We start from the raw sequence: 16617 nt of genomic DNA, 5'->3' as shown, positions 1-16617 counted from the left end.
TATGATCTGGGCAAATGACTCCACTGTTCTGTCAGAAAAAAGATTTTACAGGTTTTCTTTTTCTTCCAGTATCCCAGAAAAGGTAATTAGAATACCTAGAAAAAAACCTCAGCAGTCCCCAAAGACAATAACTGCATTACTCATTTCAGATCTAAAAAAAAAACTATTATAAGACAGAAATACAAAAAGAGTCCAGCTGAATCATGCCAAAGAACATTCTAGTCTAGCATTATGTATCACACAGTAGCCCACTAAAATATGTGAGAAGTCCACAAGGCACATTAACTCCTTTTCCTGTTACTTCTGAGCAAAGCATGTTCCTCCATGATTCAGGAGATAGTAAATATCAATATTATTTGGCATGGATAGTTTAAACTTACTACCAAGAGCCTTGGTAGTACAGTGGTCTAAAGCACCCTGTTATTAAGACCAGCTGCCTGCAATTACTGCAGGTTCGAATCTCGCCAAGACTCAAGGTTGACTCAGCCTTCCATCCTTTCTAAGGTAGGTAAATTGAGGACCCAGTTGTGGGGGCAATAAGCTGACTTTGTATAAATATACAAAAGGATGAAGGCTATTGCTTAGCGCATTGTAAGCCGCCCCGAGTCTCCGGAGAAGGGCGGCATATAAATCAAATTAAAAAAAAAAAAACAACTTCCATGACACATTCAGAACCCTTTGATAACTACTGTACCTTAACTGGCTGCCATTATTACATCTCCTGACAGCAAATTCCTCAATTATATGTGCTGTGTGAAAAAATACTTTGTACTATCAGATCATAATTCTTCCTACATTTTATCTGAGTGGATAAACTAAAATTCTATTATTATGAAATGGTAAAAAAACTTTTCTGCATACAGATTAGCTATACATGAAAGTATTAAACACTTCTGTCTCCCATTACTCTAATCAGACTCAGTTATTTTCCTTAGGAGTCAACAATATACCTCAGAATCACCCTGATATCGGTCAATTCAGTCTACGCCACATTAATGGATTTGGAAGGAGTTAAGATATGAAATGGAGTAGAAGGCATCTGGAAAACTAAACTGTTCCCATTCTCATCCTGAAAATCCTTCCTCAAAGACATCAAATTATCAGTCTTAACTTTTATCCTTTTCCCCTCCAAAAGTCCTAATGTTGCACTTCAACCATTTTGGTACCAAATTTCAGTGACGTGGTCTTGGGAAACCCTTGCTTTAATTTATGATTCTTACACTTCTTGCCCAGACCAGACCAAATAGATTTTGTCCTTACCAAATGATCTCATAAAGATAACCTATCAATTATGGCTATAGGTTTAGTCAAAAACCTTTACTGCATACGCAGAAAAGTAGCTTCTACAGTATCAATTGGGATTTTTTTTTAGTCATATATAAGTCATGTAATTCTCAGTTCTTTGAAATTAAAAATTGATGAAGCATTAAATCTATATATTACTAAAACTCTTATATTTGTAACCATTAATTAGATGAAATGGTGTATCATAGGGCAAAACTGTTTGGACTACTTTGTAGGACATCAAACCAAACCTATAATCTACACACTGTCCTATTACTAAATCATAGTTAAGACTGCCCACTTTTAGGCTTACTCAGAGCTAAAATTGCCCATTGGCTTCGGCTCTCTTAACAATTAATAATTCAGTCAGTCTGGAAAAAAGCTTAATCAGACAAATTGGTGTAACATGACATTTCATCAGAGTTCTTGTTATTAATACTATATACTTTAAAGAGACATTAAAAGAAAATAAGGACAAAGTGATCTTATTTCCAATGGTTCTCAAAATTGGATATTAATATGGAGCCATTAAACTGTCTTCCTTTTTTGGTGATTGAATTTGGATGGGTTAGATGAAGTGGACTGATGCTCCTTATCCTCAACATTTGTCCCTCTGCCCACAGAACCTTTATTTATTTATTTCTAATCTGCCATTATTATTTTAAAAAATAACTCAAGGTGACAAACATATCCAACATACCTTCCTCATACTGGATCTCTGAGCAAACTGCCAACTAAGTATTATATTATGGAAGATTAAAGGCTGTGCCTTAGCTGTATTTGTAAGAACTATTGTCTACCACTCCTCACAGTTCAAAGAAGATTTCTGCTGAGTTTTTGCTTGGTGTTTCTGATACTTTGCTTAGTAGAAGGGTCAACTACTAAATATATATTTTGAACCAGTTTTAGCTATCTCATGTATAATGTAATTACCATATTTTTCAGAGTATAAGACGCTCCAGACTATAAGACACACCTACCTTTTTTGGTGAGGAAAACAAGAAAAAGAAATCTGTCTCTGCCTCCCAGCAATTTTGCCTCATTGCAGCAAACAGCAAATAGCCTGCTTTACTTTCATTTTTGTTTTCAGCATAACTTGATTAGCACAAGAAAAAAAATTTTGCTCCCAGCAATTTACCTCCTTGCAGCAAGCAGCAGAGGCCCATGAAAAACAGCTGAGACCAAAACAGCTGAGAGTCGGGAGGCCGATCCAATCAACTTGTGTTAATTAGGCTGTGCTGAAGCTGAAACGAGCCATTTCTTCTTGCTGCTTGCTGCAAGGAGGTAAACTGCTGGGGGGCAGAGGCCAAAGGGTGGGGGCCAATGGGTGAGCGGGGCTACATTTGGTGTATGATGCACATACATTTTCACCCCCTTTTGGGGGGGGCGTGCGTCTTATACTCCAAAAAATATGGTATCTAATTTGGGACCCTCTAACTTAGACACCTTTTAGTTGTTCCAACTGGTTAGGAAGTTTTGAGAGTTGAAATCTCTATATCAAGAAAGAACATACACTGAATTGGCTGGTTGAAATAATAGCTTCCCCCACCTCCTTCAATTAAAGTCATTTAAACTACATACAAATCTAATTTACCCGACCAAATCTAAATGAAATATATAAACCATGAATATTATTGAACAACAGACCTGAAAAGATTGGAAACAGCTAATATGTTTATAGCTCAGCAAAAATAGCTTTTAAGTAATATCACCGCAAATATTAATATTACCCTTCCTCATCAACATAGAGACAGTAGAGAAGATAGATAAAGCTGAACCAATTTGGTAAACTATACATTGAAAAACAAAACTTATACTTATTTTCACTTGACTGCATAGTAGAGAACTCTAAATTAGAGAACTCTAAATTGGAATAATAAATGTTGCTTTATAGAGCATTAATATATGCATTTGTCTTCATTTGTTCAGTTAGAAGATATATAAGATATATAAAAGCATTCATCTACTCTCTCTGTAGAAAATAATGTAGAAACATTCATGTGTATTGAGGTTTCCTTTTCAACACATCACTTTGCAGATTAGATGATTTTTTTGTGTATTACCAGAAATCCTAACAGAGCAGGAAAATATTGTCTCATTAATTGGTTGCATGAGCAATTGAAAAATATTTGAATAGATACCAAATAGGAATAATCCATTAATATTTTGAAATGGAAGCAGGGAAACAAGAAATCATTTTTGTACCATTTGATATTGTTCTGAGGTTTTAATATAATATTTTAATTGAAAAGGGCTTTCTTTGTACTGAATATCATTCATATATGTTTTTATAGACTTATAGAAATCAAATATACCATTTCTCTGCATCTTTATTGAGGACGTAAATATTGAGAAGACAAACTGAAGATTGTGGCACAATAAGATATGTAAAGGAAATTCCACAGTACAAACCAAAATTGGTTTGAAAGCTAATAAAGAGGAACTGCAAAGGATTTACAAGTGTGCCTTTACTTTTTAGAAGTTGTTCTTTCATAACAACTAAGTTGGCAACTTGCACATTTTACCATGGAGCAGATATGCAAATTCCAGAGATGTGGACTGCATATTACTGGAATAGTTTATCAGACACTTGTCCTATCCAAGCTCTTAATGCTCTCATGCAACACAGAATCCTTCACGTATGGCCAAGAAAAAAAAAATGAACCTTGAAATTTATTTTAATGAAAGTGATCTCTGTGTTTTGCTGAATCAATGTGATGTAGAAAATCATGAAGAAAATTCAATGACAAATAAATTTCATGATGTTTAGCTGAACTGGGTTAATCATAATTCTTTTATAATACAATGTATTATAAAATAAATTCCTCTGGTATATTGGCAGAAATATATCAAGCCATAAAAGAAACACAAAGCAATACCTCTGCCATTAAATTAAATTAAACTAAAGCAAGTAATTTTGTCTAATTAATATTTATTTACGGTGCCATTAAGAAGAATCATCTTGTCCATTCCAAAAGTCTTTTATTGCTGCTGACGGTGCTGGAGGAGAAAGGGATGAAAAATCAATGTTAAAAGAAGTCAATTTTCAGATACTAACCTATTCTTAAATTTACATTACCTTAGTCAGTGCTGCAATTCTCTGGGCCAATTCTGCCTCCACCTCTGGCAAAGTCTCAGCTTTTCTCATTGTTTGTTGTAGCTTTTGCTCAGCTAACTCAAGGCGTTCTTGCAGCTGCCTGTTTTTTTCCTCCATCTGAAATCCAGAAATTGTAAGATCAAAGGTTAGTTTAGGAACTGGGCAATGGAGGGAAGGATAAGGGAAAAAAATACAGATTCATAGAAACAACTGGAGATTAAAACTTTCCCAAACCAACATGGTTCATTGTATAATTAAATTGTTACTAGGTTAAGTAAATCTCCTGCTTCTGCAAATAGTACATGCATACACTGGTGCAAACCGCTGATCCTTTCCCATCATATGCCTCTAAAATATAGTTGAAAAGTCAGAATGGAATGCTGCAGTTTTCTTTACTATCAATTTAGGAATTAAAAGAAATACAGCAAAACAAACCCAATTTAAATCTAAAAAGATGTCTATGCTTTATAATAATCTGATTCTCAGAATTGCCCCCAATGAAACTGAATTTTTTTTGGTGTTATTTATTTCCAATAAATATATCGTTCAAATATTAAAAAAATAATAATAATAAAAAGAGGCATATCTTGGTGGGAAAATTTAGTAAGTTAACCCAGCTTTCATTGCCATTCTATCCCACCTACATCAACCAAATATTATATCTCTCTCTAAAGTATGCTAGTAATATGATAGGAAAAAGGAAGAAATTATAAATAGCACCTATGGATCTACTGTACAAGGAAATTCCAAATTAGGGTAATAAAATCTCACACTGAATTTTAATATATTATACAACACATGTACTTTCTCTCTCTCTCTCTCTCTCTCTCTCTCTCTCTCTCTCTCTCTCTCTCTCTCTCTCTCTCTCTCTCTCATTCCCTCCCTCCCTCCACATACATATACACACCACCATTTCCTATATTATCATCGTTTTGGAAACTTTAATTTCTATTCTTCAATTCTATATCTCAGCTAGTATTCTTTGCCAGCTGCTTAAGAACAGGTATTTTCTTGTTCCTAAACTGCAATTGGTAAAGCAAGGTAAATAATTATATAGAAATAAACTAAATAAAAGTTCACATGATTGAATGCCATTTTCAGATTATAAAGTTCAAAAAGTGTAGCAGGGAGTGCAATTAATAGTTTAGTTTACCTCTTTCATATACCAAGAGGAGAATATCCTGCCTTATTTTTTCTTCCTTTTTGTGCAAAGTGCAATCCCTTTGCCATAGTTTTTACTAGTCTCATTGAAAAGGTGAACATTTTTTATGTTTAATTGTGTTTACTACGATTTAATTCTTAATTAAATCAAAATTGGATTGTTTTGTATCTTACCATTAAGTTATGTTTATTAGCATAAAATAGTGATGTAGAATACTGTCAGTCCTTACAACTACCTGTACAGTTAATCTGTGTCTACATTTGCTGCTATGTTCCTGCCACTCTTTTCATTTGGTTTGCCTCTGGAATACCTTACGATATTCTTAAAGATTTGCCATCCTAACTTGGCAGATACCTGGTCTTACAACCCAACAAGTTCCAAAACAATACCTTCTCACAATAGCAGGTTATTTAAAAAAAGGTCTAATCCTACACATGATTTATGTTAGCCTCTCAACTTGACTGTATGAAAATCCAAATTCATTCCTGACTTTAATCTATGAATGAATGAATGAATCAATCAATGAATCTAAACAAGTGTGTCATAATTTAAAACAAATGTAATGAATAAATAGGGGAGGAGGGAGCTTATCTGAATAGTTTCTCCTACAATTCATTTGAGCTGTAGCAGGAATCCCAATACAGAACCTGACGTAGGATGGCTTCCTTGTTTGCAAGTTCATTTTCCAGTTTGTCATTCATGTCATGTATGGAAGTAGATTCCCTCTGTGCACTTAGGTAACGTTTCTCCAGGGTAGTTATTCTTTCTTCCATATCTTCTTTCTGGGCCATAGCCTTGAAAGAATAAGCAGCAGGTCAAAATACAACTTTGGAGTGGCTAGCAATAGATGTCCTATTCAACACTGTGGGAAAAGTTTGCAATGAAATTTACTCACCTAGAAATAGACAAACTGAAAAGCAGGTTCAGCATTAAACCTAAAGGACAAATTATTAAAAGTGCAGATTCTAAGATCCTGATGCAGATCCAAATATTGCATATTGCAGACAAGGAATATCCTAATCTGATATTGCTTGTCTGTCTACTATTGCATCCATTCATTATAAATGGACTTTATTTACAAAAACGTTGTCAAATGACTAGTTCTGTCATTTTTGCCTCTATATCATTTCTTACATGCATTGTGACCAAAAAATTAGTAAACATGCACAGATACATCCTTCTAATATAACGAAGTTAAAGGGGAAAAAAAGAAATACAATTGATAATTTTGACAGACAGAAACTTTATTTGATCATTGATCAACAAAAATACATTCAATAAAATAAATAAAGCAAGGTTAACCCCTAAATCAGCGAGTACTGGCACCATTTGTAGGCGAAGCTGTTACATAATGTAACAAAATTAGAATAATAAAATATTATTAGACCAATTTTATTTGATAATTGAACAATAAAATACAGAGAGATAGATTTATCCTGGTTATCTAACAGAAAATGCAAGTAAAAATAGGGTGCCCTGGAAATTTAGATAAGAAAGGGCTAAACAGCTGGTGGTGAATGTGCCTGTAAAACTGGGCTTACAAAAAAAACCATGGACTTTAGTAAGGATAATTAGTTTTTTTCTATCTTATTTTCCTATTTTTCATAGTTCAAAACCATGATTTGGATATGAGGAAAATTCATATTATCTTATGATAATAAAGTTGTTTCCTGACAAATGTGGACATATTTTAAAATGCAAAATAACTCTTCAAATCATCTATTCAGTTTACTTTTCTAGATAATTTATATTTCTATAAACATGCTTTATAAATATTCTACAATTATATTTTATAAACATTTGGAATGTTTCCTGCTTTTTCGTCAACATTCTATCCTATTGTAATTCTTCACAGTGTGAAAATCATGAAAATTAAAGAGATATTTTAAATGCAAATAATCACGTTATTTTTAATAGAAAAAGAAAGAGCATTATGGTAATGTAAATTAGCAAAATTAGGACAAAATAAAGTTCTGTTCAACATGTTATCATTTTGGAGTGAGCAGTTAGCAGGAGAATTTAGAAACTTACATTTAGTTTTGCCAACAGATATCACAGAAACAATGTATTAAAAACAATTTTATAGTGGCTAGTACTATTTTTGATGATTAACCTACCCTTTTTGACTAATCCTGCACTGCAAATTATGTTTCTACAGTGTATCACAAGTTTATTAATTTTGTGTCAGACCCACAGATCTATCTCTCCCTCCCTCCCTCCCCACCCTCTCTCTCTGATGTTTCATAAAACAAACTCTTTATTTTCCCTGGTAAGTCATAGCAAAACACATGGTTGCAAAAATACAAGTGCTATCAGAATATTCACCTACAATTAAACATCTTAAACTTAAATGTTTAAATGGTTAAATGTTAAAGGCAAATTTATTTTTCACCAATTGGCTGTGGAAGAACTCCATTTCCCTAAATAAAATTATTCTCAAACTTGAACAGATGACCGGATGAACATCCAAAAGACATTTACCTCTCTAATATCTCTCTGATATTTGCTGTTTAGTTCTTCGGTTTTAATGAGGTCCTTCCTAGCAGTCTCTGCATCTTGCTCCACCTCTCCAACTCTGGAAGACAGGGCAGCCAAGCGATCCTTCATCTGTGCCATTTCATAATTTTGTTTTTCGAGAAGTTCTTGCAGTTCTACCAACTGAGCAGTTTCATCATTTGAGTCTATAGAGCCATTTGATAGACGCTGTTCAAAAAACCCCACAAACATATCAAACACTGATAGCAATGCATTTAAGAACCAGAGCAAGAAGGATCATAAGGATCAGAACTACATAGATATGTAGATTGTATTTTCTTACTAATTCTGAACTCTGCATTGGTTATGCTTACAAAAGACTAGGTACCTACGCAGAAGTACTCTAAGAGCATTAAACTATATTTAACCTGTAAAATCAGCCACTCATTTGGAAGAATTTAGAATTTTAGAATTTTTTCCGAAGTTATTTTTGTAGAAGTCTATATTCTTTTCATGCCTCCTTCTTCCACAAATTGAATATATAAATATTTTCTCTTATCATTTAATTGATTAAATAATGCTAGATTTATTACACTGGCTGTATGTGCATGCTGTATTTCTTCTTCTTTGTTTTGTTTTTCATTTGATTTACTCTTCAAATATTTTGTAATATATGTATGTGGTAAGCTGAATTATTATTTTTAAAAAAATGTTTTACCTTGGAAAAAATGATAAAACAAACTATGCCTAATAAACATTATTATTATAACTAATTTTTAGTGTGAAATTCATTTGCTCAAACATGGAAGCATTGGAACTGCAAAATAACACATATTTAATGTTAATATAATAGGAATATTATTGTGAAATACTGATAGGTGATACTAAAATATTACCTTTAATTTTAAAGCCTTGGAATTGATACCTAGTTTACATATCATTCAGCTTATTTTTATAAGTAATTCCTTGAATGAATAATTCTACTTTATTTATAAAATATATAGATTGCTTCAAAGATTCTAAGTATTTCTATTCCTTTGAGCTCTAATAGGAGATAAATATATTTAGAAATTATAACAATAGCTTTATGGGAAAGGATTCCAACCTTCAGAAGAGATAATAGGTACCTCTATATAAATATTTACCTGATGTTAAGATTATAATACTTTGTGCTAGCAGGATCTCATTTTGGTCAACTTCTGTATGTGCTTATTGACTCATGCAGTTATTTTTTTGGCTCAAAACCAGCAATTCTTGATATTTATAAATGACTAACATTAACAGTTTTATTCAAATCATAAAAGCTACCTAAATAATTTGTCTCCTGCTGATTTCCACAGAGTCAATGAATCACACTTGAACTTCCTGACATACAAAAATTTCAGAGAACCTCAGCAACGTGTTCTGAGAAACATATATTCTCTAAAGAGTGTGACATTATTAGCAAACGCCTAATTGGTTTTGTATGAGTCAGAAATGCACAAGTGTTATATGATTTGAAGCTTGTGTTCTACTTGAACCAGAAACTCCAATCCTGGAGGTTTTTAAGAAGAGATTGGATAAGCGTTTGTCTGAAATGGTATAGGGCTTCTTGTTTGGGCAGAGGGTTGGACTAGAAGACCTCCAAGGTCCCTTCCAACTCTTTTATTCTGTTCTATTTCTTGCTTGTGCACTGAAATCAGTATGTTCCTGCTGCAAGGACAACGGAACATTCTCTGAAGGCATATTTCAGACATGAAGAATATTTGGAAAGATGTTAGCTAATTAATCATTTAAAAAACTATAACCTGATTAAGTGCTACTAGTTTTATTAAACTAAAAAAAATCTGCCTAGTATTTTCTTGCTTTAATATATTGGCATTTTCAAAATCATAAGTATGCAGTTTATTAGGTATTGTGAATAGCCATATAAAATAATACATTACCTCATCAAGATATTAGCAATTGTCAGCATATCATTTAACATTCTATACTAAATTTTGTACAATATATTTACAAAGATATGGCAGGTTTGTGTTTAAAAAATTCTCTAGCTATAGTAACAAATGCTGAACTAACCCTTTATAGAAACTTGATTAGCTAAGACATGTCAAATTGAGTGAAACCACATCCATTTACTGATGAAACTCTAAATTTATTCTTTCTTAGTATATTTGTTTACTAGTGGATCTCTAGCTTATTCTTCGTTAAAGATTGTGTTAAAGATTCAGTTTGTAGAACTTAATCTTGTGGAGGGGAACTAATGGTGCTGAATATAAGTGGTCTTCATAATCATAATGGAGCCTGTCCATCACGGTTGCAAATCAAGACAACTGTAAAATGTATCACCAATGTGACTGACCCAATTTTACATCCTGTTTTGAGCATTCTTTAAGTGAATGTTATAATTGTTAAGGGAAACTATGGTTTCCTATAAGCCAGTTTAAATGAAAACTGGAAATAAGTGCCAGTTTTTGGCAAAACTATTAAAAAATGCAGTCATGTGATTGTGGGATGCTGCAAATGGGCATAAATGCAGGCTCCTGTTGTGCCTAACATGCAGTCATAGGACTGGGGTGGTGATGGTGGAGGTGGCTATTGGATCTTTGAAACTGGGTTGTCTGCCATAAATTTGAACAGCCTCTAAGACATCACTCATAAGTCGAGCACTGTCTGCATTGCTGAACTACAGTTCCTACTTGAGCCATTTAAGCAGCCTCATCTAAGTAGCAACAAAATGAAGCAGGAAAACGACTGACGCAATCCAGTCTTCAGATCCTGACTGGGATCTCTGTTTATTGAAAATGACACATGAAAATGCAGGATTCTGGTTAGCATTCTCCTTTTTTTGCCTGTTGTCTCCTTTAAGAAATTGTTTTATGTAAGGAAACTTTTTTTAAAAAATAATAATGTTATCCCCTGGTTATCAAATCACATTATGAACCTTCCACGGATCTATGGAATGTTTCACATTTTATTACTAGTAGAATTTTAGAAATAACATCCTTGTAGCAAAAATAAAAATAGAATTCTAACCCAAAGTCCTAATAGCATCAGACACCCGATAGTTTTATGGTTTGCTAGCATTGTAAGGACTGTGCAGTTAACAGCAAAAAGCCTGACATCCTTACACAAATGAGAAAAATTAAACAAAAAACTTTTTATATGTTGCCTTCCAATATGAGACATGCTAATTAAGATTTCAGATAAATATTGCATCTGATATACATTATTTTATATATTCAAATCAAACAAAATCCAATAATGATCAGATCCTGCACACATATTTTCAAGTTGATATAAATTAGTATATGATAATCTAGTCTAAAAATTAGACTAATTTTTCAAAATTACAAAGCAAATTTATCTCAGAATTAAGGAGACTGCTTTGTTCCAATTAAGGTACAGCAATACATTTTTATTCTTTAATCTTACAGGTCATGAGACAAAATTTGATCATCTTTTTATTTATCTTCAGATCTGAATTAGCAAAAAATAGATACATTGTAGATACAATGGGAAGATCATAAAATCAGAACAATAAGAAGTGCTGCCTAATTTTACAGAATGTACAATTTAGGACATTATTTTCTGTTGATTCAACCTCTTCAGAACTTCAAGGGCAAACTCTCATTATACAGAACTTTCATACGTGTTCCAAATAAAACCACCATACATATGGCATTGTACTTGGCCAATATGCTAGTTCTTCTGCAACTGAGAATTATTATACTGAATAAGCAACTGCTTTCAAGGAACAATTATTTCTATCCAGATTAAAGTGATTTAGAACAACAGCAGTGACAAATCCATTTGGCAATTCATTTCTGTTGTTTGCTCCAACACATTCCAACTGTAGGGCCACAGGTACCTCTGGAGAAAACACATCTGAAGCCTAGTCTCCAAGAGGAAATTTATAAATTGAAACCAGCATAAGCAAAACAAACCTATGGATGTCAAATTTCATTTTAATCTATAATTTAACATTATAATCCAAATCTTTCCCTCTGTTTTGAAAAGTTCAGCCTTGACTTTCAAACTGATGCTGGAGATACAGTTGGCAACTGGAAAATTTTCCTTGAAGCACTTTAATTGGTTTAGTTCCTAAGAGGGATAATTAGGGAGTGACAAATTGGACTTAGCATAACAATGGTGCTAAGGTTTGTGGCTCTTTTTTTTAAAAAAAAAAAACGCAGTGGAATAAAATAGGCATCTCTGTAAAGTGAAAAAAATCCTAGATTACAGCAACTGTGTCTTACATATTTTGGCCTATGAATTTGGCATGTTTTATTGTGGGACCTAGTACAGTGGAAAATAATCCCAAGGTATTCAAAAGCCTGAGCTTCAAACTTATTCAGTTTTGATGCCATTAATACATTATATTTCACTCAAAGGTCAAATGCTGCACATCATCTGAAAAATGTATTGCAACCAGAAGCATTCATAAAATTTACAGGCTTCATCAGAACAATGAAATGGGTCTCATAATACAAGCTCTGTTTCTTACATGCATGCAACATCACAATGTCCATCCAAAATGGATTGAATGCGGAGCCTGGTGCATGTGTCATCATTTCTCAACCTGTTCCCAAAACAGGTCCCCCCCCCCAGTTGTATCTGTTCTTCAGCTTTATGCAGGATAAATATGCTTTACAGTGGTGGGCTGCTGCTGGTTCAGACCAGTTTGGGTGAACCAATAGTTCCGACAATCAGCTGGCTCTGCCCACCCGCCCCCACCCTATCCTGTCCTATGTTTCCTTCTTTTTGGCTCAGCTGATTTGTGTGGCACAGCTGATTTCCATGCCTCCACTGTTCTACTTACCGGGGCTGCCTTAGAAGGTAAGCAGCTGAGTTTCAAATTGCTGTATTTTGAACACTGCGCACAAACACGTTAGGTGCATGTGCGTACACGAAGCCCGTGCTCACAGAATCGGTTGTTAAACTGGTATCATCCCACCACTGATGCTTTACCATTCCCTTAGTTAAAAACAGGAAAATGTTATATTTGTCTAAAAAATAAAGGAGATTTGTTGAAGCAATACTACTACTACTACTACTACTACTACTACTATTACTACTACTACTACTACTAATACCATGTTTTCCCCAAAATAAGATATCCCCTGATAATAAGCCCAATCGGGCTTTTGAGCACATGGCAATAAGGCCAAGCATTTCAGGGTTCAAAAATATATAAGACAGGGTCTTATTTTCGAGAAAACACGGGACTACTACTACTAAAATGTACATGCTACCAAGCTTCCAGCTATTCTGTGCAATTTATACTATTATATATAATTCTACTATTTGATAACTTAATAAACATAAAGAGATTTTAGTTTTTCAAACCCTGACGACTCTAAAAAAAAAAAAAGAGAAAAAAATAAAAGTTATACCTTTTCATGAATTTTTTGTCCAGGCTCCATTCCTTTGATATGCTCTGTATCAGGTGGACCCTCTCCTGATGTAATTTTTCTTTGAATGTGTGCATTTTGTTCACGTAAAGCTATAATCTAGAAAAGAATTTAGAATAAATTCTTAATGTAAAATCCAAACTGTGAACACCATAAATTTACAATATATCTTATAAATTAGTATATAACAACTAGATGATGTGATCAAAAATGGTAAACAAAACATGATTTGAACTATTTTTATACTTTCCATATATGATGTTTTATTGTAAAGAAATGAGAATGTTGTACAACAGTGGCAAGAATTCCAAAAGTTGATGATCTAGTAATTCCTAGCATTCCTCAACAGTAGCCTTTGTAGCTTGCTGTTGGGGTAACAATTCACTAACATAAAGAGGGTCAGATGTTTTTCTCATTGCAAAAAGATATAAAAACACATTAAATTGTATTATATTCTATGACACAGTGCAATGAGAACAGTAAAATTCGTGAAGCCATGAATTAGGATATGCCAGCACATTGAATTTAGGACTTAGAATACTAAATTTTATAGTTATAATGCAATTTATGTAAGTATTTCAGAACATAAATGTGCATAATTTTAAATAAGTGCAACTTAAATGATGCATTACAAGATGGAGATTTAATGTGCTTGGCACGTTTCTTAAACTAGAATCTAACCAACTGCCCAGTTAATTAACATTATAGATAACGGAACTGCCTTATAACATATTTAATATTTGACAGATTTCTGCTATGTTATAAATGTGAATTAAATGTGATTTAATTCAGATTTCAGTAACACATGTTATTTGTGTGAAAGTTAAATCAAGAGCGAGAGGTTTTAAAGGCAAAGATGACAGTTATGTCACAATCCAAAGTCTTCGGATTCAATGTCATGAAGTGCACTGTGAGAAGTCCAATGAAAAGTGGGACAGGCAGGGGAAAAAAGCAACAAGTGGTGGAGATGAGATGGCAAGCAACTATTTAATATGGCTTCATCTAATCAGCAAAAAAGTTCTTATTTAACTGGGCTATCCAAGAGACTAAAGCCAAGTTCAATTTAATTAAGATGTTTAAAGTCCAGGGCCTGTGATTTACAGTTGAATCCAGGTCCAGACAGCTTGACAATTTATTCTAAAATAGAAATTGCCACAACAATTAATCCTTGGAAAAGGTCATATTCATTTTGCATGCAAAATACAGGGGATTTTTTTTTTTAATGTAGAGGTCTACAAAATATTTCAAGCTGAAAGGAATTATAAATGTCTTGAACACAGAAGGCCACATTCTGGACACATTCTCAAGCTTTGTTTCAAAATTCTTGCAAACTCAAATTCAGCTAAAGTCTCTCACTTGATGTGGCAGAGCTAAATAAGACTGCAGAATCTGCCAATTTAGTTTTGTTAGTTTTATTTCACATCTATGACTTAAGAATACAAGTAGAGTAATAATGAGACCAAGGCTTATCAATATCAGAATGTTTTCACATAGGAACCAAAAGGGAACCTGCAAGTACAATATGAATGCAACAGCATTCTGAGTTATGTTCCCTAGAAACCGGCAATGAGAAATATAATGTATATATACATATTATTTTGCACATAAACATATTTTTGAGTCAGTGTTGACTCCTGGCAACTACATAGATAAATCTTTTACCCAGCTGGACAAGAAAGGTCTAGAACTTGTATTTCTCTGCTCCTAGTTCAGTGCCTTACTAATAGACCAAACTGATTGTCAGTTTTAATATCCTTATGAAATCAAGGAGTTCAAATGAGACTCAGAAGTCATCTAAATCAATCCTTGCTTAGTGCAGGAACAGCTAAAGCATTTTGGACAGATGGTCATCTAATCTCTGTTTAAAGACACTCAATAAAAGCAATCTATTCTGGCTGGCAGCTCTTTTTGTAAAAAAGTTTCTCCTAATCTGAATTTTCTTACCTATAGTTTCAACCAATGATTCTACAGATGCCCTTTGGGGCAACAGAAAAGTCAGTAGCTCCTCTCTCTGTCTAATGATAGATTAGATACAGTATCTGAAAAGTGCTATCTTTTCTCCTTCAGTTTAGAACTTGGATTGTAGGCCCCCTCACCATCTGCAGAAATTGCTTTACTTCTCAATGTCGTTTTAGACTTGTGTGTTCAGCATCTCCATGGTCACATGATCAAAATTTAGATGCTTGACAACTGGCATGTATTTATGACGGTTGCAGTGTCCAGGGATCATGTAGCAGAAGTCTGTAAAGTTACCACACTTAGCTACCAGAACAACATTAACTTGCTGAGATGTTTTCAAGATTGGACTTATTTCATCACCAGGCTTTAGAACAGTGAAATAACAAGGGGAAAAATGAACCTGTTGGAGTGGAACCAGTTTAATTGTGACTTTGTGCAAGAGAGCTTCAGACTTTTACAACAGCAATCGCACTAAACGGGAGATGCAATATAGATGCAATAAAATCAGTAAAGGAATTGAATAGAACTCAATTGCTTGTCTAGTAGGTCAGGGGTTCCCAACCTGTGGACCATGGCCCAGCCTACTCACAACTGGGCCACATCAGGATATTCAAGCCCAGTTTATACTTTCAAATTTTGCCTTATTGTAGCAGGGATTCCTGAAGAGAAAATTCAGAAACTTTCCCTGCAGGCAATAATTATAGCACTAAGTGTTACGCTGTCTGCGATGGCTATAGATGATGCTTTGGTGCCTTTGAGATACTACAGGAGACCGTCTCTTATCCATTTAAAAAAGCACGAATAGTAGGTGAATTTTGAGGAACAATACAAATTATATACTTCTTAATATTCTTGATACAGAACATATGGTGGACAGGATTAGGCAATACAGGTAGTCCTCAACTTTCAACCATTAATTTCGTGACCCTTTGATGTTATAACAGCACTGAAATAAGTTACTTATGGCTGTTTTTCACATTTACGACTCTTGCAGGGTGCCCATGATGACGTGATCAAAATTCGGATACTTGGCAACTGGCATGTGTTTGTGATGGTTGAAGTGCCGTAGGGTCATATGATCACTTTTTGCGACCTTCTGACAAGCAAAGTCAATGGGGAAGCCAGATTCATTTAACAACCATGTTACTAACTTAACAACTGCAGTGATTCACATAACAATTGTAGCAAGAATGGTGGTAAAATGAGGCAAAACTCACTTAATAACTGTCTTGGTTAGCAATGCAAAT

The 16617-nt window shown here is 33.9% G+C and overlaps 1 protein-coding gene across 13 annotated transcripts in view; it reads right to left on the bottom strand.

The window, feature by feature from the left end:
- PPFIA2 (PPFI scaffold protein A2) overlaps positions 1–16617 on the bottom strand; it is a 218903-nt gene that overhangs the window by 59331 nt on the left and 142955 nt on the right. For all 13 annotated transcript variants that reach the window (XR_015728940.1, XR_015728938.1, XR_015728939.1 and 10 more), the window contains 4 exons: positions 13394–13510; positions 8025–8246; positions 6191–6337; positions 4364–4498 (listed from right to left, as the gene is read on the bottom strand). Coding sequence is in view for 9 of the 13 variants with exons in the window: in XM_034402810.3 (XP_034258701.1) it covers positions 4364–4498; positions 6191–6337; positions 8025–8246; positions 13394–13510 (621 nt within the window). In the remaining 4 variants the exon portion in view is untranslated. The remainder of the gene's footprint in view (positions 1–4363; positions 4499–6190; positions 6338–8024; positions 8247–13393; positions 13511–16617) is intronic.

The sequence above is a fragment of the Pantherophis guttatus genome, chromosome 7 (assembly GCF_059756535.1).
Source record: "Pantherophis guttatus breed Tessera chromosome 7, ASM5975653v1, whole genome shotgun sequence".
NCBI classification, from domain to species: domain Eukaryota; kingdom Metazoa; phylum Chordata; class Lepidosauria; order Squamata; family Colubridae; genus Pantherophis; species Pantherophis guttatus.
Note: the sequence above shows the minus strand (reverse complement) of the source record. Positions and strands in the feature narration are given on the sequence as shown.